This window comes from Melozone crissalis, unplaced genomic scaffold, assembly GCF_028551555.1.
Source record: "Melozone crissalis strain CALT ecotype California unplaced genomic scaffold, PUWL_Pcris_2 ptg000033l_1, whole genome shotgun sequence".
In the NCBI taxonomy this organism is placed as follows: domain Eukaryota; kingdom Metazoa; phylum Chordata; class Aves; order Passeriformes; family Passerellidae; genus Melozone; species Melozone crissalis.
In genome coordinates this window covers 5,487,660-5,508,309 of record NW_026535811.1, presented here as the reverse complement: position 1 = coordinate 5,508,309, position 20,650 = coordinate 5,487,660, and the positions used below count along the sequence as shown (strand labels likewise).

At 53.2% G+C, this 20,650-nt stretch overlaps 2 protein-coding genes across 2 annotated transcripts in view; both read right to left on the bottom strand.

Moving 5' to 3' along the window:
- Positions 1 to 1,190: 1,190 nt before the first annotated feature.
- TMEM121B (transmembrane protein 121B) lies at positions 1,191 to 5,606 on the bottom strand. Its single transcript, XM_054281785.1, has 3 exons — positions 5,582 to 5,606; positions 4,889 to 5,249; positions 1,191 to 4,326 (listed from the first exon to the last, which is right to left on the bottom strand). The coding sequence occupies exons 1-3, from the start codon at positions 5,604 to 5,606 to the stop codon at positions 3,252 to 3,254; spliced, it is 1,461 nt and encodes a 486-aa protein (XP_054137760.1). The 3' UTR covers positions 1,191 to 3,251.
- A 6,645-nt stretch (positions 5,607 to 12,251) lies between these two features.
- HDHD5 (haloacid dehalogenase like hydrolase domain containing 5) overlaps positions 12,252 to 20,650 on the bottom strand; it is a 13,276-nt gene continuing 4,877 nt past the window's right edge. The window contains exons 5-14 of the mRNA XM_054281784.1: positions 18,523 to 18,665; positions 18,244 to 18,381; positions 17,497 to 17,646; positions 17,055 to 17,255; positions 16,784 to 16,896; positions 15,913 to 16,006; positions 15,450 to 15,486; positions 14,920 to 15,094; positions 14,434 to 14,622; positions 12,252 to 13,855 (exon numbers count right to left, since the gene is read on the bottom strand). Of these exons, the coding sequence (XP_054137759.1) occupies positions 13,498 to 13,855; positions 14,434 to 14,622; positions 14,920 to 15,094; positions 15,450 to 15,486; positions 15,913 to 16,006; positions 16,784 to 16,896; positions 17,055 to 17,255; positions 17,497 to 17,646; positions 18,244 to 18,381; positions 18,523 to 18,665 (1,598 nt within the window). The 3' untranslated portion in view covers positions 12,252 to 13,497. The remainder of the gene's footprint in view (positions 13,856 to 14,433; positions 14,623 to 14,919; positions 15,095 to 15,449; positions 15,487 to 15,912; positions 16,007 to 16,783; positions 16,897 to 17,054; positions 17,256 to 17,496; positions 17,647 to 18,243; positions 18,382 to 18,522; positions 18,666 to 20,650) is intronic.

Here is a 20,650-nt window from a genome sequence, read left to right as displayed (position 1 = left end):
CACATCTGTTGGTCCCTATTCAATACAAAATTGAATATCCCAGCAAGAATCAAAGGAGGAAAAAAAGGAACAAAATCAGTCACAAGTTTCTAATTTTATTTTAACAATCTTGCTTTTTAAAAAATACAAGTTCTGATTAATGCCAGGGGGATGCCAAGTGTCCATCAGCCACAGGCCTTATCTCTCACTTCCATTTCCCCTCCTGGGAGTAGTCATCTCTTTTGTCAGGATAGCAAACAAAGAGCAGTAAAATGCTAAATAACTGAGTTGTGTAACAGGATCCCAAGGGACCTGTGTCTTAGTATGGCACAAATTCGTTCAGCAAAGTGTTACTGACCTGGACCAGTAATTATTGTTGGCACAATGTACAGGAGTTGTGCAAGGTGCATCAGGAGAGGTATTGTTTGCACTGCTGTGGTGCCACCAGCTCTCTTCTGCAAACAGAAAGGTTTAAGGAAGCAAGAGCTCAGTTACCAAAGAGGAGGGCATTCAAGAGGAGGAGCAGGTTTATAAACAGGACATTGAAGATCCTCAATGTTTTTTCATAGTAGGTAATTGCAGGAGCAGCAGAGCTGCAAGGGGGGCTTCAGTATAGGCAACTACAAGAGCTTTAACGCTCTCCAAACAGCACAATTCCTAACAACCTAGAAACCATGGCACCACAAAGAACAACTTTTCCTACAAAGGAATTCTATGCAACACAAGTGTCATTTTGCAGGGTCGTGTGTCCCGGGCAACCTTTTCATCCATGGAGAAATCTGAGCTGTGAGTTCACTGCCAATGGGTTAAAAATGCCATGGCCAGATAAATTTCAAATATGCCATTTTTCTCAAGAACGTCCTAACTGGAAAAAGGCACTCACTTTTGAAACAGCAACTTTGTTATGGGCTATGGAGGGGTACTGAAGTAAGACTCATTAATAATTGTGCTGTGATTCTTTTGATGTCTCAACTATGCTCATGCTTCAGTGTTTTAGGGATTAGCACTTTGGTGCTTTTGGGAACTTGGCCATAGGAGCAGCCAAACGTAGTCAGTGATGAAAAGCTTTTTTTTTGCAAAGTTGGTTGGGGATTTACTTTTTTTCCTTTCAGCTGTTTGACTGAAGAATGTAGTCCTAGGTTCAGGTATCACCTTATTCTCTCTTGAATAATTATTTCTGAGTTTCTACTACCTATTTAATGCTGAAAAAGGAAGGTGCAAGGAAACAAATATCTGTACAAGCAGAATATGCCTGTAATTACACCTCCTTTGGCCAGGAACTTAGCATCCCCTCAACACATTTCACATCACATAGGAAAAGTTCACAGTACCAAGTTTTACAATCACAGTCACTCACAGCACCAAGATTGTCCAGACAAGAAGAAGTTACCGAAGAGAAAGGCCACTGGCCAAAATTCACACAACTGCCCACGAAAGGGCTCAGGTTAAAAATAAAGCACTGGTGGGAAAATTAAGCCTAGCTTTTGCCAGCTCTCCATTTGGCACGAGGAGAGCAGCGAGTCACCCATCCTAGCTGCACTTCTGAACAGAACAGCACTATTGACCCATCTTTTCCTGGGGCTTTTCCAGCCCCTCAAAGCCCATCAGCCACCGAGAGCTGGGGGAGAGGAGCCCCATGGCAGCCCCACCTCTGCCTCTGGAGCTGGAATTACCAGACTGTAAACATTTTGTTGTAGCAGTCCACCGGAGCAGGCAGTTGATCCCACTCTGTGACAAGGAAGGTGGGACAGAGGCTCTGAAGCCCAAGCCCTGAAAGAAAGAATAAATGTGTGTGCGGAAGAAGCCTGGGCTGCACCTGCAGTCCTGCTGTGGGTAGCAGTTGGTTGTGCTTTATTTCCCCTTCCCATCAGGACAGCTTGAAAAAAAAAGAAAGAAAAAAAAAAAACTTGCAACAGGAAACTTGTTTTTCACAATTATTGCAGCCTTGCCCAGATAACAAAAGATAAGCCTGGGAGGGGCAAAGTCCTTCCTCCAGACGTGGTCTGTGTGCTCCTCCTTCCATGGGCAGGTTTCAGGAGCAGCTGCAGCCAGGCAGAAGAGCAGGCCTTAACCCCACCCAACATTCATGGAGCTTCAAACCAAAGAAAACTGTGTTCCTATGAGAGGCTACTAACAATTTTTCCCCACCTACCCTAAACCACATGCACACAGAGGACAGGATGCTGATCCATGGGCTTTCACCAACGCTCGAGAGCCCCTGTGGCCCGAGGGCTCCAGCAGCACTTTGCTTTTTCTGTGCTGAAATGTTTGGTTCACTGAGCATGGAGCCCACCCCGAGCAGTGCCAGCGTCCTCTGCTCTGCTCTGCTCCTGGAGAGGGGGCACTCTGCAGGCTCAGCCCCATCTCTGCTCTCTCCAGCAGGCATGGAAGGGGGCCAGAGGAAATTTTCCAGCCTTTCTGGCTGTGGAAAGGAAGACCCTACGCTCCGTGTAAAAGAAAACCAACGGTGATCCCGTAAACATGCATATTCACAGAGAAATGAGAGCCCCAGCACGTGGGGATGCCAGCAGGAGGCTGCTGTAAACCCTGTTCTCACCAGAAATAAATGTCTTGGTGGGTATGAAATGGGGCCTAAGCCCTGGTTTGTGTCCATGCTGGACTGGTTTCTTTAGCGTGTGAAGTCAATGTAAGATGCAAAAGGTTGACGCACAGAGGTAGACATTTTGGCTAGGAGAAGGTGGCTCATGGGCTGAAGTGACCGAGTGGCCAGCGTGCTTCCAGAGGTTCCTTAGCTGTACACAAAGGCCTGGGAAACACTGGCAGCAGCTTTGCAGGACCGAGGGAAACCAAAGCGTGCTTCCTTCTGTCCTTCTGGAGGCAACATCTGCTGGTCAGGCCTCTCTTACATCTCGTTATTGTGGTCAGCAGGAGTTCTTAAAGGAGGGGACAAATGCACTGGTCCCTGTTGAGGATGAAAAGGAAAAACTGAACCTTTTCTGTGACAAAGCAACACAATGTCCCGGGAGGGGGGGGAAGAGTGGGACCCTCCAGACAGCGGAGATGCAGAAGCACTGGAAGAAGTCTTGTCATGAAGGACAGGTGCGTTTTCCGGGGACAAGCGTCACCCGTAGGCTCCTGCAGGTAGTCGGGTTTGTGCGGAGCTTCCGCTGCTGGATTTGTCCATGAGGAAGGGAGGAGGGGAACGGGAGTCCGACGGGGAAACCCACGTCCCCTTCCCCTGCTCGGCCACGGCGGAGGGAACCTGAGCAGAACGCAGAGACAGATTCTCTGCCGGGAGCGGGCCCGGGGGCTCAGCCCTGGGCGGTGACCGCCAAGGCGTTCACGTACCCGTGGGGCCCCACGTCCACGTCGGAGAGCCCGTGGGCCAGCGGGGCGGCGGCGGGCGCGGCGGCGGCCGGGCCGTACTTGGCGGGCGGCGGGGCGGCGGCGGGCCGGAGGAGGCAGCAGGTCTCCAGCGCCTCCAGGCCGCGGCAGGTCAGGAAGAAGAGGTTCTTGAGCATGAAGAGGGAGAGCGGCTGCTGGTAGCGCAGGAGCAGGAGGCAGCGCAGCGCCAGCAGCGGCGCGTCCAGCAGCCCGGCGGGCAGCAGGAGGTGCAGGGCGAGGCGGGCGGCGCCGGGCGGGCGGGCGGCGCTCAGCTCGTACAGCCACAGCACCGGCGAGGCCAGGCAGAGGAAGTAGACGGCGATGAGCAGGTAGCGCAGCGGGGCGGGCAGCGGCGCCGGCCGCCCGGGCTGCAGCACCAGCTCCAGCAGGGAGAAGCTGTCGAGCAGGTCGAGGCAGGTGGCGAGGAAGGCGGCGGCGGCGCGGTGCTGCGGCGGCGGCTGCGGCGGCAGGAGCAGCTGCCCGGCGCCCTCGGTGCCGATGGCCCGCAGCAGGCAGTACAGCAGCGGCGCGGACAGCGCCAGGGTGATGCGGAAGCCGGTGGTGCCCAGCGGCAGGCGCAGCTCGATCAGCTCCAGGATGGAGGTGCCCAGGATCAGCGCCGCCTTGGGCGTGAAGGCGATGGAGTAGATGAGCCAGGCGAGGTGCGCGTAGGCGAAGTCGCCGCCGCGGGGGGGGACCCCGGCCCCGCGTCCCCCGGCCCCGCGGCCGCCGGGGGGGCCGTGCAGCAGCAGCGGGTGCGGCGGCGGCGGCCCGGGGGGCGGCGGGGGCCGCTCCCGGCGGCGCGCCCGGCTGTTGCGGCAGAAGAAGATGCCCCAGCCGGCCGCCAGCACCAGGTCGGTGGCGATCCAGCTGCACCAGTACAGGTCGGTGACGGCGATCAGGTAGAGGTCCAGCAGCGCGCCCTGCCCCAGCAGCAGCACCAGGGACAGCGCCTGGAAGCCCCAGCGCCGCCCTCCCCCCGCCCCGCCGGGCCCCAGCAGCGCCCCCGCCGCCGCCCCGCCGCCCCCCGCCCCGCCGCCCGCCGCCGCCGCCCCGTACAGCTCCGCCGCCGTCATGCTGCGGCCCGGGCTCCCGCCGCCGCCGCTGCTGATGCTGCTGCTGCTGCTGGGGAGCGGCGAGGCGGCGGCGGGCAGCGGGGTGGCGGGCGGCGGCACCAGGGGCTTGCTGATGCTGCTGCTGTCCTCCTCCTCTTCCTCCTCCTCCTCCTCCTCCTCTTGCTCGGCGCTGCTGCGGGGGCTGCGGGGGCGGCAGGCCCGCGCCGAGCCCGAGCTCGACCCCGAGCCCCGCCGGCTGCCGCCGCTGCTGGAGCCCCGCTGGAAGAGGGGCTGCCGGTCGGCGGCGTGCGGCGGCAGCGGCGGCGGCGGCGGCGGCGGCGGCGGCGGCGGCGGCGGCTGGAAGGAGCCCGAGGAGGAGGAGACCGAGCGCTGGTTGGAGGCAGCGCGGTGCATGGTCCTCCCCGGCCCCCGAGCCGGCGCGCCGGGCCCGACGGCCGCGCCGCGGCCCCCGGCCCGCCCCCGGCCCGCCCCCCGCAGCGGCCCCGGGCCCGGCGGCGGCGGCGGCGCGGAGAGCCCGAGCGGCGGCGGGGGAGCCCGGGGGCGGCGCCGAGCACAGCCGCAGCAGCTGCCGGAGCCGGGGCGGGCGGCTGGCGGCGGTGGGTGGGCTGCGGCTGCGGCTGGGGCTGGGGGAGAGGCTGCGCGGCCGGGGGAGGGGAGGAGGGGGCGACAACGGGAGGGTGAGGAAGGCGCCCCCGCCCTGTCCCCCGGGATGCTCCCCTGCCACATCCCGGGGCGCCTCCTGCCTCCTGCCCCGCAGGAACCCCGCGAGCCGTCCATGGACGTGCCACAGCCCCGCGGCACCCGCTCCCTTACATCGGGTGTGCTTCGGCCTCCCCTGGTCTCTCCAGGCTGGGCAAGACAAAGACCAGTTGGCCTGGCACAGAGCCTACTTCACAGAGCGCTCATTTGTGGCTCAGCTGTGCTGCTGGACATTCATCTGTCCCTGCATTTGGTCTGGTGTGTTTGTTCATCAAAGTGTCCTTTATGCCCCCTTTATCAGTTTTCTGAGTTGAGCCAATCCACATGCTCAGGGTCCTGCCTGGTTTGCCATGATGGGACAGAGCCTTTGCATTGATATGAACAGCTCTAGACTTCTACTGAAAACAGCAATTGAGACCTTTATTGACCCACTCTTAATGGCCTTGAATTGAGCTTAATAGCTGGCTGCATCTGTTTATCACCAGCACTGATGGCTTGGCACGTCATGTTCCACCATGCTGAGCCTTGGTGCTCAGCATCACCAGTTCCTCACCTGTACCTGTGCCCACCCATGATGAGCCAGGTGCTGCCTGATAATGGTGTGGAGCACATCAAATAAACTGTGTCCACAAACATCTGTATTAACTACACTTTGTGATAAAGATCCAAAACAGCTTCACGTTTTCAGCATGTTGCTGAATCAACACATGGCACTGAGCAAATGCTGCTTGGTGCTGGGAAAGGACGTCCAGGACAGCAGTGACAACCATCCAATACATGTTATTGCAGGCTCCCTGGGGAGCTTTGCCCCAGGCAATGTCCCTGCTGCTCTTCGCTACAAGGAGAAATCAGTCTGGGGTACAAGGAGAATTCATGCTTAAACTTGAAGCAAAGAGTAAGGGAAAGGGAGAACTTGGCACAAAAGGGAGATTGACACAAAGATTTCTTTGGGCACTCAGCAACAATCAGGGCAAGGCTTTCTCTCTTTGACTGGCTTTGCTGCCCAAGAAAAATCCATGGCCAAACAATTGCTTAGATTTTTGCCTACAAAAGTCTACAATTTTTGTACAACCCCACAAAGATTTCACTGTCTACAATTTTTGTACAACCCCACAAACACTCCACTGAAGGCTCTGTGGATGGGCTCTGATAGGGAGCAGGAAGCTGGGGTCCATGGCCAGGGAGGATGATTGCTCTCTCTGGTGCTGTTTCATGTTCCTGGGCAGGTGTTGGGAGTTGCCCAGCTCAGGACAGCTCAGAGTGGTGTGAGTTACCCCAGCTGTGCCTCCTTATGTGGTTTCCACATAAAGGCTGGCTTGGATGGCAGCGTAAGCCTGTGGGGCCCATGGTAGAGGGTAAAACCCCATCCTTATGTTGTGGATCATGGCTTTTATCCAAGGTGGGTGAGTGCCTTCACCTGACCCTTCTCAGGTAAGCCATGATTTATGTGTGGTCAGCCCTCAGCATTAGCTAAATTGCTCTTGCCTGCAAGGGGAGTTTTCCACTTCCACAAGAGGATGTGGAGTGAAAACCAAGCATCCATCTGGGCTGCTCCTGCCCTGCCTGGGCAGCAGACAGTGGCAGCTCTGCCTCCTTGGCTGTCGTGCTCTGGGTTTCCTGAGCAGTGCAGTTCCCTGTGTGCCAGGGGCTGGACTCACTTAGCTGCCCTGGCAGCCTGCCACAGGCCCTCACAGCCCTGCTCTTCATCCAGGCCCTCATTTCACAAAGCAGCCCCGTTCCCCAAAGCTTTGGGAGGCTGTGTGGGTGAAGGGAACGGGGTGGGGATCCCTGGGCTTTGGGAGGGCTGTCACCCACAGCTGGGGTGCAGAGCTGGGAAATGGCTCTGAGGCTGCCCCCAGGGGATGTGGGGAGCTGGGAGCTCAGGGGGCCTGCTGGGCCGGGGCTGTGTGAGCAGAGCAGGAGCAGCCTCGTGGAAATGGCTCCAGACACCACAGGAGAACCTTCACTGCTGGGGCTGTGTGAGCACGGCAGGAGCAGCCTTGTGGAAATGGCTCTCCAGACACCACAGGATGCCTGCTGGGCTGTGATGAAGGTTCCTGCATCCAAGGAAGGTGGGAACAGGGAGAACCTGTGGTGGCACGGCAAGGGGAGCTGTGACAAGGAATGGGGAACACCAGGAAGGAGGGTGGAAGCTCAAGGGCTTCAGCACGGGCTCCAGCAGTGCAAACACAAAAACAAAGAGGTGAGGATAAGAAAGGAGCTTATTTGTAGGAAAGGAAGCAGAAATTGTGCCTCTGCTTCAAAATGGGAATGAGGGGAAAAACGATTTCTACTCGAGAGAGCTCTGAAGAGCTTTTTGTGGCACACTGTAGGATGGGATATGACAAGATGATGCTTCCCATGTGATCCAGTTATTTAATGCAATGTGCAGTCCTTGGATGTGTTAGTGCTTAACCATTGCTGTTAAAACATTAAAAAGCTAAACTATAAATAGATTCTACTCTTTAGTAGCTCCCAAGCTATGTTTTTGGCTGTTTTATGTATTGATGTGTATGCATAGAGATGTGTGTGTGTATACATGTATTTAAAGGCAAACAGCAGACAGAGTTTTGTGCAATAGTCATACTGAATATCTAAAATGCTACCAATTTTAGTTTACACTGCAAGTGGAAACAAGTGTGCCCTCAAAAATACCCCTGCTGGGGGAAGGCAAAACTTTCTTGAGGGCTGAACTTGGGAGGAAACAAAATAATGACTCAATTTCTTGGGGGCAGGAAAAAAAAAAAGAAAAACAGGGCAGATATATGCCTGAAAGAAAGACCAGAGACTAGATACCTAATTATACCCTGCAGTAAGCTGTCAGAAACTGGCAGCAGTGGGAGGGAAAGAGGCAAAGCTGATCTCGGGGAGTTCGAGCATAATCTGCTCCAACCATACTTAAAATGCCTTTTGTGTTGGAAAGGAAGCTTCTGGGATTCTCTGACACACACTTTGTGCTGCACTTATCCAACCCATTCAAATGGTCAGGGCTGAAATGACAGATAAGTGTAAAAAGGTTTCACCTGGCCAGCACCAAAATTCATCTCTGACCAAGCCAATGATGCCTTGGCTTCCAAACACAGCCTTTGCACCTGAACTGCTGATCCTGTGTTATGGCTCAGGGAATGCAGATCCTCTTCAAAAGGATACTGAAGTGTTAACAGTCTATTGCTTGTAATTACATTTCGGTTCAAAGAGCTTTCAATGCCAGCAGAAAGTGCCAAGATGTTTCTTTCTGTGCTTGTAGCAGGGCAGGGGGCTTGGAGAGTGGATTTGGGGTTTGCTTTTGGTGTTTTGTCTTTCCTCAGTCTTAGCATAGATCATCTATTGAGTGACCTTGAGGAGAAAGTGAAAGCTCTTCATAGTTTAGATGACTGAAAAGGAAAAGCAGGTGTGTTACAGTGAATTAAGTGTTTTCTTGATGGAAGTTTGGTTCCTGGAGAACACATTGCTGCCCTGCTGGTGCAGGGTTTAAACTGTTGCAGACTGGATCTATGCAGGTCTGTAAGTGCAAAACGTTCATCAAATTACCTGCAGCAGTAAAAAAACCCATAAAGATTTGTGCTTTTATAATTGCGGTTAGGAAGGCCTGGCAAGGGAAGGGTTTGGACAGGCCCCTAAAGGGACCAGGGCAAGCAGGGCCCAAGCACTTCCCAAGGGTTACCCTGGCAGGAATTCCTCACAGCATTCCCCTGGGAGCAAACTCCTCGGGGCTCTCAGTCCTTTTGCTCAAGTTGGTCCTTCCTCAGTGTTTAACTCTGCACCTTGGGCTGGGCAAGGATTTCTATGGACTCCAGTTCCAGCTCAGCCTCTCCTACAAGGGACACCTCAACCCCAGGCTGCCCTTGTGCTCTGACAAGAGTGATTAAAAGCACCTGGGAGCCTCAGGTTGTGATCTCCCCCTGCTTAACTAAACCTTGATTGGCCCCATCTTGGGTGAGTGCTCCAACTACCAGAGCACTGGACAAAAGGAGGAGGCTGATTAACACTTTTCATCATTATTTATTAGAGGTTGGGGCTGTAGGTCGCTTCTCCAAGATGTGGAATATAATTCAGTTAAATTCTGAATATATATATCCTCTCTCTGCTGAAATTGGGAATCCTTGTCCAGTCCCTCCCAAAGTGCTTTATGATTGTTGCTTTCAACATCAAGCTCTCAGGACTCTGCATCACACTTGTTTTGCTGTCTAATGTGCCTCCTGTGAGCTGTGGACTTTGCAGATGGGAAGCTTTCTGATAAAATATAAAAACAATGCAAGTGAACTTTGTAGATAGGAAATTTTCTGATAAAATATAAAAAGTTTTTATATTGGCTGTTTCTAGATTATTAAAGATTACGGTTTCACCTAGCAGGATTTTGAATTTTCTGTTGAAATCAGGGGAAGCTTTTGGTTCTAGTGTGAAAGTTTGCCAGTTAATTGCTGAAGGGGTATCTTTCAGGGTGGTTCCCTCAAGAAAATCTGGTAATAGCTTGAAGAACAGGGGAAAAAAAGAAAAAGCCAACAGAATTTCCCCTAATAATCTTTTAGGGCAAAGATGTGAAAGACAGCAGGATAATACCCATTAAATGTACACACAGAAAGTTAAAATTAATTTCAAAGAAAACATATTTTATTATTTTACATATGTGGTTGAACAAAGCAGCAACTCTGTAACTGTACTGAAATTAATATGAAATCTAAAATAATCACAGTTTGTGATTTCTCTGAATGATATATAATCACTTCTACAGTGCACATGACACAATCTGAAACATTTTACCATTTATTGGAGGGAGAAAGACATGGCAGGGCCAGGACTGGAAGGAAGGGGACAGCACTGTTATCTGATGCCCTGAATGCCAGGTTAGCAGTTGCATGTGTCCTGTGGAATAAAGGAATTCACTTCTCTGTTATTGCATGCTGTAAAAGCTCTTGGTTTCACATCCAGAACAGGTCTATCCCTTGTTCCTTCCTGCTAGCCTCAGTTGCAAGCTCCCTTCTGGCTTGACTGAAACCTGTTTATGTTTGGAAGATGGAATTTTTAGGATCAGGTCTTTGTCCTGTTTGCTGTACAGGGCAGTGCACCATGTAAATATTAAGGTATTGGAGCAGCAGTGAAGTCCCCTCTCCTGCTTGGTCCCAGAGCCTGCACAGAAGGATGACAGCTCCAAAGGACAGAAATACTGCTTTGGAGACACCTCTTCTGAGCAATACATGAGACAAAGGAAGAGTTTCCTTCCTGCCATGCTGGAAGCTAATTCCAGGAAGCTGCAGCTCCAAGGAAAAAGGATTTCACTGAATTCTGGCAATAACAGATGTCCATAAATGAACTGGACATAAGCTACAAGCCTGTACAAAACTCTAGCACAGCTCATAGAACAGAGAAGACATGCCAAGCAATGCCATCAACAGAAACCTTTCAGAATCAAGCCAGTGTCCAAGAGCAGCTGGAGAAGCCAGATTCCCTACTCCATCATGCAATTCCCAGGCAGGGACTTGGGCAAAGTGCACTGTGTCAGGGAGCTAAGAAGGGGAAGAGGGGAAAGGTCTTTGCATTGCTCAGACCAAGGGCAGCCCATCTGGCTAATTAGTGCAGAGAGCCACAAAGCAGAGTTTTTTATGCAACTTTACTTGGTATGAATTAGGCAAAGAGTACAAGATATTTCTAGATTCCTTCTCCTCCCTTCTGTTCAATTTTCAACTCGCAAGCAAAGCATTTTTTTAAAGTTCCTTATCACCGAAGTTCCTCCTACACATTTTTAAGAGTGGTGGGGAAAAAAAAAAAGTGATCCAGAGCTAAAAGCAGATTTGGCATCTGAAGCAGATTCACATCAGTCAGCTCACCTCCGCTGCTATTCCAAAGATGGAGATGCCTGGCTCCCTCTCTGTGCAAATGCAAACCTTCCTTCCTTGGGAGAGGTGCCACAGCCCTCAGGGCACAGGGGTCCAGCAGCACCTTCTCTCTGAGTAACTGGCCCCACACTTGCAGCAAGGAACAGGACAGAGCCCTGCCAGGGCTGGCTGCAGATGGACGGAGCTCAGCGTTTCTGCAGTCACACCACGCTGGAGCTGTGGCTCCTTCTTCCTGCCAGCAAACACCTCCCTGAGGTCTGGCTGTGAGGACCATGCCCAGGAATGCCAGCAAAGTTACACCCAAGTCAGCAAGCACTGCAAGCAAAGGGAGTGCTCCTCTTTCTGCAGTGGGTGGCACCTCTGAAAAGGGAGGCTGAGGGACACTGGAACCACCTGTGAATAAATGGGGTTTGGGCTCCAGGTTCAGCTCCACGGCTGTGACTGTGGAGAGGTGCTGCAGCTAAAGGACCTTCCCTGTGTTATACCCCAAGTCCCTGCCCTTCTGGGAACTGGAGACAAGCCCTTGTTCTGTGCAACGAGATGAAATGGTGATTTCCTTCTCTGCAGCAAAAGGAAAAGATTCAAATCTGTGTTCCTCCCATTAGAGCTGCTTTTAGAAGCAGCTTGTCCTGATGAAACAAAGGAGAAGAACCCCAAGTAATGGTAAGAGAGGAAGAAACTGCTTCCCATTGTGGATTTCACTGAGGGAAACACATGCAAAGACGTATTTTTCTGCTCCTATTCATGAAGGGAAGGATAGAGAAACAGAGAAGGAACTCTTTTGCCTGGATAACTGAGAGAGCACAAAATCTGCCTCACACACAGAGCCTGGCACAACTTAAGAACTGAGCCTATGCTGCAGTGACCTTCCTAGAAAGATACATCAGTACTGAGAGGATGGAGAGCTGCTGGAGCAGAATTTCAGGGCACATGGATGCTGAGATTTGAATCAAGAACTCAAACTTCTGGGCAGAACATCTTGTTTGCACCCTGTGTATGGAGCTGCCTGGTAAAGCAGGAAGGAGGAGAGAAGAGGCAGAGCAGACCCATTTCTGATACCTCAGTGTGGTGTGAGCTGACTGTAATTAGGAAAATCAACTCAGTTGTGTTGGCTCCAAGGCTTTTCATCATATACACAGGCTGATTTGTGCTTCTGAAATCACGGTGTTCCTCTGGAATTAAGACACTCCTTGCTAAACCCAATCTTTCACACTAATTTCTCATGCAAACCTTGCTTATCTTCTTTGGAATGTCTATGGAGACACAAGTCCTGTCTTTCTCTGGATAGGAGAGCTAGGAGAAGAGAGGCAATAGAAGGTGCATGTTGTTAGGGAAATGTTCCTGGGCAGGCAAGTCCCAGCTGCTAATTCATGTGAGGGGGACTCTACCTGCATGTTAAAGAAAGAGGAGGGACCAGAGGTCACACTGTATGGGGTATCCCTGAGCTGCAAACCACATGAGGGATGACAGGAACAAAAGAACTGGAAGACACGGACATTTGTATTCTAAAAGGTCAGGCCTGGGGATCTGAGGCTCTGCTACCATCCTTGACTGATCTTCTCTTTGAATCTTTGCATGCAAGGAAGGAGCAGAGGTGCACTGTGACCCTTTTTGTTTGGCCCTTGTTCCAGAGAAGGGCCCCTCTTGGAAGCTGTGCCAGCTGGAGCAGGTGGATGTTCCCTGCAACAGTTGGGATCAGAGTGGGTGCCAAAAAAGCCTCTTGCTGCAGCACTGAGTTCTGGGCAAAGACAACTCTGCCAATTCAAACTCTGTGGTGGTTTCCTCTGCTGCTGAGCACAGGCTGCTGGCTCCCTGGTGGGATGTGAAAAGGCAGGGGTGTTCACAGAATGCTAAATAGGGGGGAGGGAACAATATAACTTTCACCTCAGCCCTGCAGCAAGTCGCTCTGGCTACTGAAGCTTCCTTTGAGGGGCCCTGCCTCTCCACAGCTGCCAGATGACTGCAAAACAGAACTTTGTTTCAGGCTGACAGTGATGCAGTGGCAAATCCCCAGGCAAAGAGAATTTGTTAAAAGTCTGTAGGCACTTATTCTTCACGAGGAGAATGTTAAGACTCAAAGCCTTCTCTTGGCATGGAGCCACCACAGCCCAGCTTTTGGTGAGCTCGAGTCACAGCCTGGACAAACAGCACATTCTACAAATGGCTGATGGTGGCTCCTTGTGTGGGGAAGAGCTTTGCCCCCAAACACCCCACAAAGAGGAGGGTGGGCTCCCCTGATCTTTGCACACAAAGCAAGGAAAAGAATGAGCTGTGAGGGCTGAACAAAACCGGGATTGCTGGGACAAGCCTGCTCCTTATACCCTGTTTCCATTATGGCTCAATTATGGCTGGCAGCAATGTACAGCCACAGCTGAGAGTCTCTGGGCAGCTGTCAGGATGGCAGATGAGTTTTAAAAAAATTAAGGGGCTTTTAGTGCTGCAACAGGGAGTTTTCTTTAACATTATCTAGATTAGAAAATCACCCCAGGTCCCTCCCCATTCTTCCCCTCTTTCCAGTACATAAAACCCCTTACAGCAGATCTTTAGGCACTCTGTCTGAACGCCTAGCTCCAGTTTTCTTTTTCAAAAGCCAGCTGCACGGCCTCATCCACATCCTGCACGATGTGGGATGGCTGTACCAGGCTGGGGTCGAAGCAGAAGTCCCGGTGTCCATGGAACACTGTCTCCCCTGCTTCCCTGGGAGCGGCGCCGTCGGGGCGGAACACCCCGGTGCAGACCAGGATGGACTCACAGCTCTCCACTGAGCTGGTGCAGTCATTCCTCAGCTCCAGGGAAACCTCAGCCTGGGCACTGGCTGCCTGTGGGCTCCTCTTCTGCCCAGCCTGAACCTGGTTCTGCTGAGCTGACTTGAGGTAGTTGTTGTAGAGGTTTGCCCCATAGACGTCAGACATGGGGTTGTCCCTGGATAAGGTCAGGGTGGGAAACAGAAAGGAGAAACAAGCCCATGAGAATGGGCTCAGAAATTAGAAACAAGCCCTCTAGCTGTGAGGGACTGGGACTGAGACAGCAGTCTCAGAGAAAGGGCTGGGAGATAGTTGCTAACGTCAAGAGGGGCAGCTGGAGTGGGCAGTGAGTCCTGCTCAGGACACGTGTACCTTTCAAAGGGGACACAGCACATCCCAAGCACCCAGAGCAGTTTCAGCCATGACTGGATTATATCCCTGGATTATATTCCCAAAGTCTTTGGCCAGACTGAGCTAACAGTGTGTCTCTTAATTTTGTCTTTGAGTCACTCTTTGTGCACTCTGAATCCTACAGTCCACAGCTTTGCTGTGTAGGGTACAAAAAGCCAGCAAGCCTCTGTTCCAGGATGTGAGGCTCCAGAGATACCATGGGAATTTTGGTATTAACTTTAGAAATATCCGGAGGGGAATAAAACCCAGCAAGTACAAAACAAACAAACAAACAAAACCCCACCACCACTAAAGAGCAGTCAGTTTGCAACTCCCTAAGGAAACCAGCAGGAAAAAGTCTCTTACCCAACTGCATAGAGGTGTCGGATGGGAGCCTTCCAGCCCTGCTTCTCCGCCTGCTGCTGGATCAGGTACTGGGCATAGCGGTAGGTGATGGGGCTGGGTTTGCCAATCAGGGCCTCGTACCTCAGCTCCTTGCCTGTCACCTTCTTGTAGATGCTCTCCAGGCAGAGAAGGAAAGTGCCATGGCCAAACCTGCCCAGAAAGGAGGGCATCAGCATCCCCAGTAGCAGCACTGGGGCAGCAAGCACTCCTTGGTTATTGCCTGTTTTGGATGTGGTGCCCACACACCCCTCCACAGACAGTGGTCTGCCTTTTGCTGCTGCCCAAGCTTCAGCCTTTTTTTCTCATGCAGCTTTCATGTTTCTGCTAATTACATTGTACAATCAAGCTTTTAAAACATTCAAATGCTAAAAAACCACAGTAGAGAAAGATCATCTCCATGAGAGGAGTGTGAAATTGGCTAAATCAAACACCACGTGTGCTTCTCACCTGGGCATCTTGGCTTCAGCCATCCACAGGAGGTCCATGTTGCAGGCCAGGATGGGCAGATGAGGGTATGGCACATCCTGCAGCTCTGCCCCAGGGTTCCCATTGCTCAGGAGCACATCAGCAATGAGTTGCAGGCTCGTCTCCCACCTCACTGGCTCGCCAAACAGAATCACCCCTGCAAGATTTTGAGAGCTGCTTGGAAACTCACAGCATCCAAAAGCCACCCGCCAACAAACCCCTCCTGTGCTGGGCTGTCCTGGTAAGTACAGCTACCAGTGGAACACGGCTGGTGCCAGGGCTCCAGTCTGCACATCTCTGCACCATGTGCCCCTCTGGTTCCAGATACTGGCCCACAGCACAGGGAAAATTTGCTTTGATCCAGCTTTTCCCAGCAGCGAGGCTGTATCCTCTGAATGTGGTGCCCATGGACAGCAGTGAGCTGACAGCACATCATTAGCTCCCAGCCCAGCTGGCCTGCCTTGCTCTCAGCTCTGCTTGCTGCCCATATGTAAACACAGGCCTCTGCTTACCTTCTATAGTGGGGAAGCCAGGGGGGGAAGGAGGAGGCTGCCAGAAAAAAAAAAGGAAGGCTGGATTAGTAATGCAAAACCTAATGCCATCTCCAAAACACAACTAAAAATGCCTCCATTGAACCTGCCAAGGCAGTTCCATAATAAGGCAGGACAAAACCACCTGGAATCCTGAAGGAATATTTCTCCTCCTCTCCCACCCCAGATGGGATTTCACAGATCTTGCACTCCTGTCTGAGAGCTGGAGATGCCAACCAAGTCACCTCACCCCTCACTGCAAGGAGCAGCAATGGAAGGCAGAGACAGGAGAGGGGAGAGTCACTGCCCCTCCTGCAGGAGCCAACCCTGGGAAGGGCAGAGGCTCCTGCTAAGGCACCTCAGTGACAGCTGCCCTGTCCCTTTGCTGTGTGCTGTGGCCACCCTGCCCCAGACCACCCCTTCTGCTGATGCTTCAGGGAATTACCAGCTCTTTTGGCCTCCGGCTCAGGTCCACCATGTCCAACAGGGGATATGCCTTCCTCAGGGCCTCTATGGTGACCACGTGCTTGAACCCCAGGCTAGTTCAGACCATCAAGGAATGTTGTGGAGACTGGTTTGTTTGGGGTTTTTTTTTAAGTGACAGTTTTTCTGTAAGTTACTTGCAGAAGCATCTGCAGGATTAAGGAATGCAAGTCCTAGTAACAGAGCAGTGTGGTAAAGTATAACCTTGTGGCTCTCAGCCAGACAAAAACACCTTCCACTAATTACATTGTACAACCAAGCTCTTAAAACATTCAAATGGTAAAAAATCCCAGTAGGGAAAGATCATCTGCATGAGAAGAGCATGAAATTGGCTAAACCAAATACAACACGTGCTTTTCACCTGGGCATCTTGGCTTCAGCCATGCACAGGAGGACCAAACTGCTCAAAGCCCCATCATATTTGAGTTCCTTCAACTGCTGTCAGATTCTGGGGAAAATCTCATCCGTGGTACAGTTGGGAGTGACCTTTAATGGGTTTTGCCATGGAAGAACAGGAGGAGCACAACTTTGATCTCAAAAATGAGACACCTAAAGCTGACAGAGTCCTCATGGTCACATCCCACCAGGAGCAGAGTAATCACAGGAGAAGTCATGAGCATGAGAAGCCAAACACTGAACAGGGGAGCCAGGCAGTGACCACCATGGAGATCAACAGCACCGGAGCCTGTCCATAAGGACGCTGCCCCATAAGGTGAGCCCGGTGACCTTTGTGTCTCCTTGGGTTCAGAAGCTGAGCAAGCGAGTGCCAGGGCTGGGGCAGGATCAGCAGCCTTTAGCAGGGCACACAGGGCACCACCAGGCACAAAGGATACTTGTGGGCGTTCTCCACCACGGGCCCCTGCCCGTCTACCAGCATGCACCTCTGGTGGAACTGGCTGAAGAGCTGCAGGGGGCTGTGGGACAGGATCACCTGCTCCGGAGGCACCTGCGGCACGGAGAGAGCGCGGCTGGGATCCGCAGGTAGGATGTGCCCCCTTCTCCCGGCGGTTCTGGAGCTGCCCCGGGCCGCGGCCACGCCGGGCACCGGCGGCGCTGCCCTGCCGGGATCGCTCGGGCTCCCTCCCGCCGCCCCGTCAGCGTTACCTGCAGCCCCAGCGCCCGGGACAGCTCTCGGGCCTTGTCCGAGCGCATGCAGTTCCCGGCGTTGGTCAGGAACACCACGGGCACCCGCAGCCGCCCGCCGCCGTCCGTCAGCCTCTGGAAGGCGCGGCGGGCGGCGGGCACGGGCTGGCTGCCCCGCACCAGCACGCCGTCCACATCGAACAGGAACCCGAAGGCCGGCGGCTGCAAGGCGAGCGGAGGGCACGGTCAGCCGGGAGCCTCCCGCCCGCTCCGCGCCCGCCCCGCACCCTCCGCGAACGCACCCGGCCGCAGAGCCCGCGGGCGGGCGGCCCCGGGGCGCGCAGCAGCGCCCGGCCGGCCCGCAGCGAGCCGCGCAGCGCCATCCGCCCCGGCCGCCTCGGGCTCCCGCCGCGCCCGGACTACAGCTCCCGTCCGCCCCTGCGGCCGGGCACGCCGCCGCTACCGGCCCGCGGCTGCCCGCGGGGAGCGGCCGGAGCCCCGCCAGCCCGCCCGCCCACACCCGGCTGCGGGCAATGAGGGTGCCAGGGAAGGGTTCTGCCGCCCCTGCTCCGGGCAAAGCGGGTTTGGCGAGAGCTGGAGAGAAGAGCGGGTGCTGGAGGCAGCGGGACCCGGAGGGAAAGGGGGTGCGCTGGCCACAAGCAGCCCTGCCACGCTAGAGGCGTGCAGAATGACCGGCGAGCCATGCTAGAAAGAAGAAGGCTTCTGATGTGATGAATAAGGCTATTCCGTAGCGTAGTCCTTTTTGTACAGTGGGAGTATGGTGGCCTTGGAATGTGCTTTCTCGTACAATGTCCCGTCATCATTGGAACATGACGAGAATAGTGGAGAGTAGGCGTAGAATAAGGAGTCGAGGGGAGTTGGAGTGGAATCGCGTTGTCAGTCCTGAGGTGGTCAGGAGAGCAGCAGCTGCTCCGAGGATGGGTCAGGGGCTAGGGTCTACTGTGTGGTAAGAATGTGCTTGGTGTCCCATTGAGAGTTAGATACTTTCTTGTAGGTAGAGATTTGGGCAGCAGGGAGCCAAAATCTTTGAGCCCTGCAGTGCAATCACAGCGGGTTTATCTGAGGCCTTCACAAAGTCAGAGAACGGGAGGCTGTCGCTCTGCGAGGGAAGTGCTCCCAAGCTGCTCGGTGATAATGGAGGCGTGGGCCTGGGCACGGCCTGGCTTCAGTCGGGCTGGTGCCTGCTCACCCTGGCTGCCGTCTGCATGCCCAGGAATGGCACCGCAGCCTGGCACCGCTGCCAGCCCACGGGCACGGCGATTGTCCTCGTGTGCTTGGCACTGGGGATGTGCTGCCTCGAGTGCTGCATCCTGTTCTGGGCTCCTCCCTGCAGAAAATTGAGGTGTGGAGCAAGTCCAGAGAAGGGCAGCGAAGCTGAAGGGTCTGGGGTTCTGTCAGGACTACTGAGGGAGCTGGGGCTGGAAGAGAGGCTCAGGAGAGACCTTATGGCTCTCCACAACTCCCTGACCTCCCCTGAGGTGGGGATCGGGCTCTTCTCCCAGGCAACAACAACAGGAGAAGGTGTGCCAGGCTGGGCATCATCCTCAAGGTGTGCCAGGAAGAATGCCTGGACATCAGGAAGAATTTCTTCACTGAAAGTGTGATCGGGTACTGGAATGGATTGCACAGGGAGGTGGTGGAATCAGCATCCCTGGAGGTGTTCAAGAAATGACTGGATGTGGCAATGACTGCCGTGGTCTGGTTAACAAGGTCTGGTGGTGGTTGGTCAGTTTGGACTTGATGACCTTGCAGGTCTTTTCCAACCTTAAGAATTCTGTGAGTTGCTGCCCTGCCTTTGCTCAGCCTTTTCTGTGCAAACGCTTTTTCCTACAGATAAATAAAGTTCTCTAAAACTCTGGTCACTTTCTTTACCCTTTGACAGACTGCATCCCTCTTTCCTGCACCCTGAAACAAATCTTGATGCTGAATTCAGCTGAGGCCCTTCCAAACCTGGGGAAAGTGAAAGGTTCATTTCACATCCATGGAGATGAAGCAATGTTTGTTTGCTTTCTGACTGGGCTTAGGATCTCCTGAGTCCCTCGACAGGGCAGGTTTAACACGTATGACTTTAGGCATCAATTACGCACTGTAATTGTTTGTTTTTACGCTTCCATTGCCATGAACACCAACCTTAATTTGTTTTTGACCCACTTTAACACCTAGAGCCCTATTTGCAGAGCTATTAAAGCGCTGGCAATTCAGAGATATACATTTGTACAGATGGTTATTCCTCCTTAAGTGCTTTTGCCTTAACTGAATTACCTACCGTTTATTTTTTGTAATTTCCTCAATTTGCCAGCATCACTTTAATTTCTCCGAAGTGTTTGCAGCTCATCCTGCTCTGGCAAAATTTATGCTGGCCTTGGAGACATTACTGAAAATATTTAGCTCTGTGAGGAACTGGGCTTAAAGCTTTCTTCCATCAGCACACTACAGCTACTCTGAAGTGTGCCTTCCCAACTATGCACAAACCAGAGGCCTCCAACCCTCACCTTCCCTGGCTGTCAGTGAAAAATAGCCAGAGAGAGAGGCAAAGACTTTCTGAAATTAATGACAAACACAGGAGCCTTGTCTCGAGTGCTGCTCACCCGTCCACCGAGGCGGTCCCTCCTGGCAGAGTGAAAATGTGATGGATTTGCTGTGATTTCTGCTCAGGGTGTTTGCTAACGGGGATTTATGACCTTTTAATGATACAGCCACTCACAAGTTAGACAGGTTGGGTTGTTTTGCTTGCTGGTTTTGGTGCCTCTAGACTGAACTGCATTGAGGAGGTCTCTCAGTCCCTTGTATTTTAAGTTTAGGGGTACTTTTGCCCCTTTCTACCCATTCCAAAGGTGCAAAAAAGAACTGGGAGAGACATCCAGACTGTTCTCTATTGCAGAGATTTCATTGCTAAAAAAATTTTAAAAAACTTAGTGTATTAAATATGCAGGAGTTATGGTGGGGGGGGAAAGAGGGGGACAGGTTGGGAGTTTTGGGATGGGTGTTTCTGGGGGTTTTGGGGCTGGGGGTTTCTGGGGGAGAGGTTTTTGGGGATGGGGTTTTTGGGGATGGGGTTAATGGAGGTGAGGGTTTTGGGGATGAGGGTTTTTGGGGCTGGGGGTTTTGGGGTGTGAGGGCTTTTGGGGCTGGGCTTAATGGAGGTGGGGGTTTGGGGGGCTGGGGTTAATGGGGGTTTTGGGGTTTCTGGGGGAGAGGGTTTTGGGGGTAGGAGTTTTGGCAGAGAGGGTTTTAGAGGTGAGTGATTTGTGGGTGGGAGTTTTGGGGGTGAGGGTTTTTGGGGGTGGGTTTAATGGAGGTGGGGGTTTTTGGGGTGGGGTTTTTGGGGGTGAGGGTTTTGGGGCTGGGGTTAATGGGGGCGTGGATTATGGGGGCTTTGAAGGAGAGGGATTTGCGGGTGGGGGTTTTGGGTGTGAGGGCTTTTGGGGCTGGGGTTAATGGAGGTGGGGGTTTTGGGGGGTGGGGTTTTTGGGGGTGGGGTTTTTGGGGGTGGGGTTAAGGGGGTGGGGTTAAGGGGGTGGGGTTAAGGGTTTTGGAGCGGGTTTAATCCCCCCGATGCGGGTTGCTATCCCGCTCCATCCCTGCGGGCGGCGCTC

Excerpts from the sequence above, each read along its gene's own strand:
- TMEM121B (XM_054281785.1), bottom strand. The coding sequence starts at position 5,606 with ATGACGTGCCAAGCCATCAGTGCTG. Across the intron at positions 5,250-5,581 it reads GTGCCAAGCCATCAGTGCTG|CCTGGAGAGACCAGGGGAGG; the intron begins GTGATAAACAGA and ends TGTCTTGCCCAG. Across the intron at positions 4,327-4,888 it reads CGCGCCGCCGCCGCCGCCGG|GCTGCTGGGGCCCGGCGGGG; the intron begins GCCCGGGGCCGC and ends GGCGGCGGGGGC.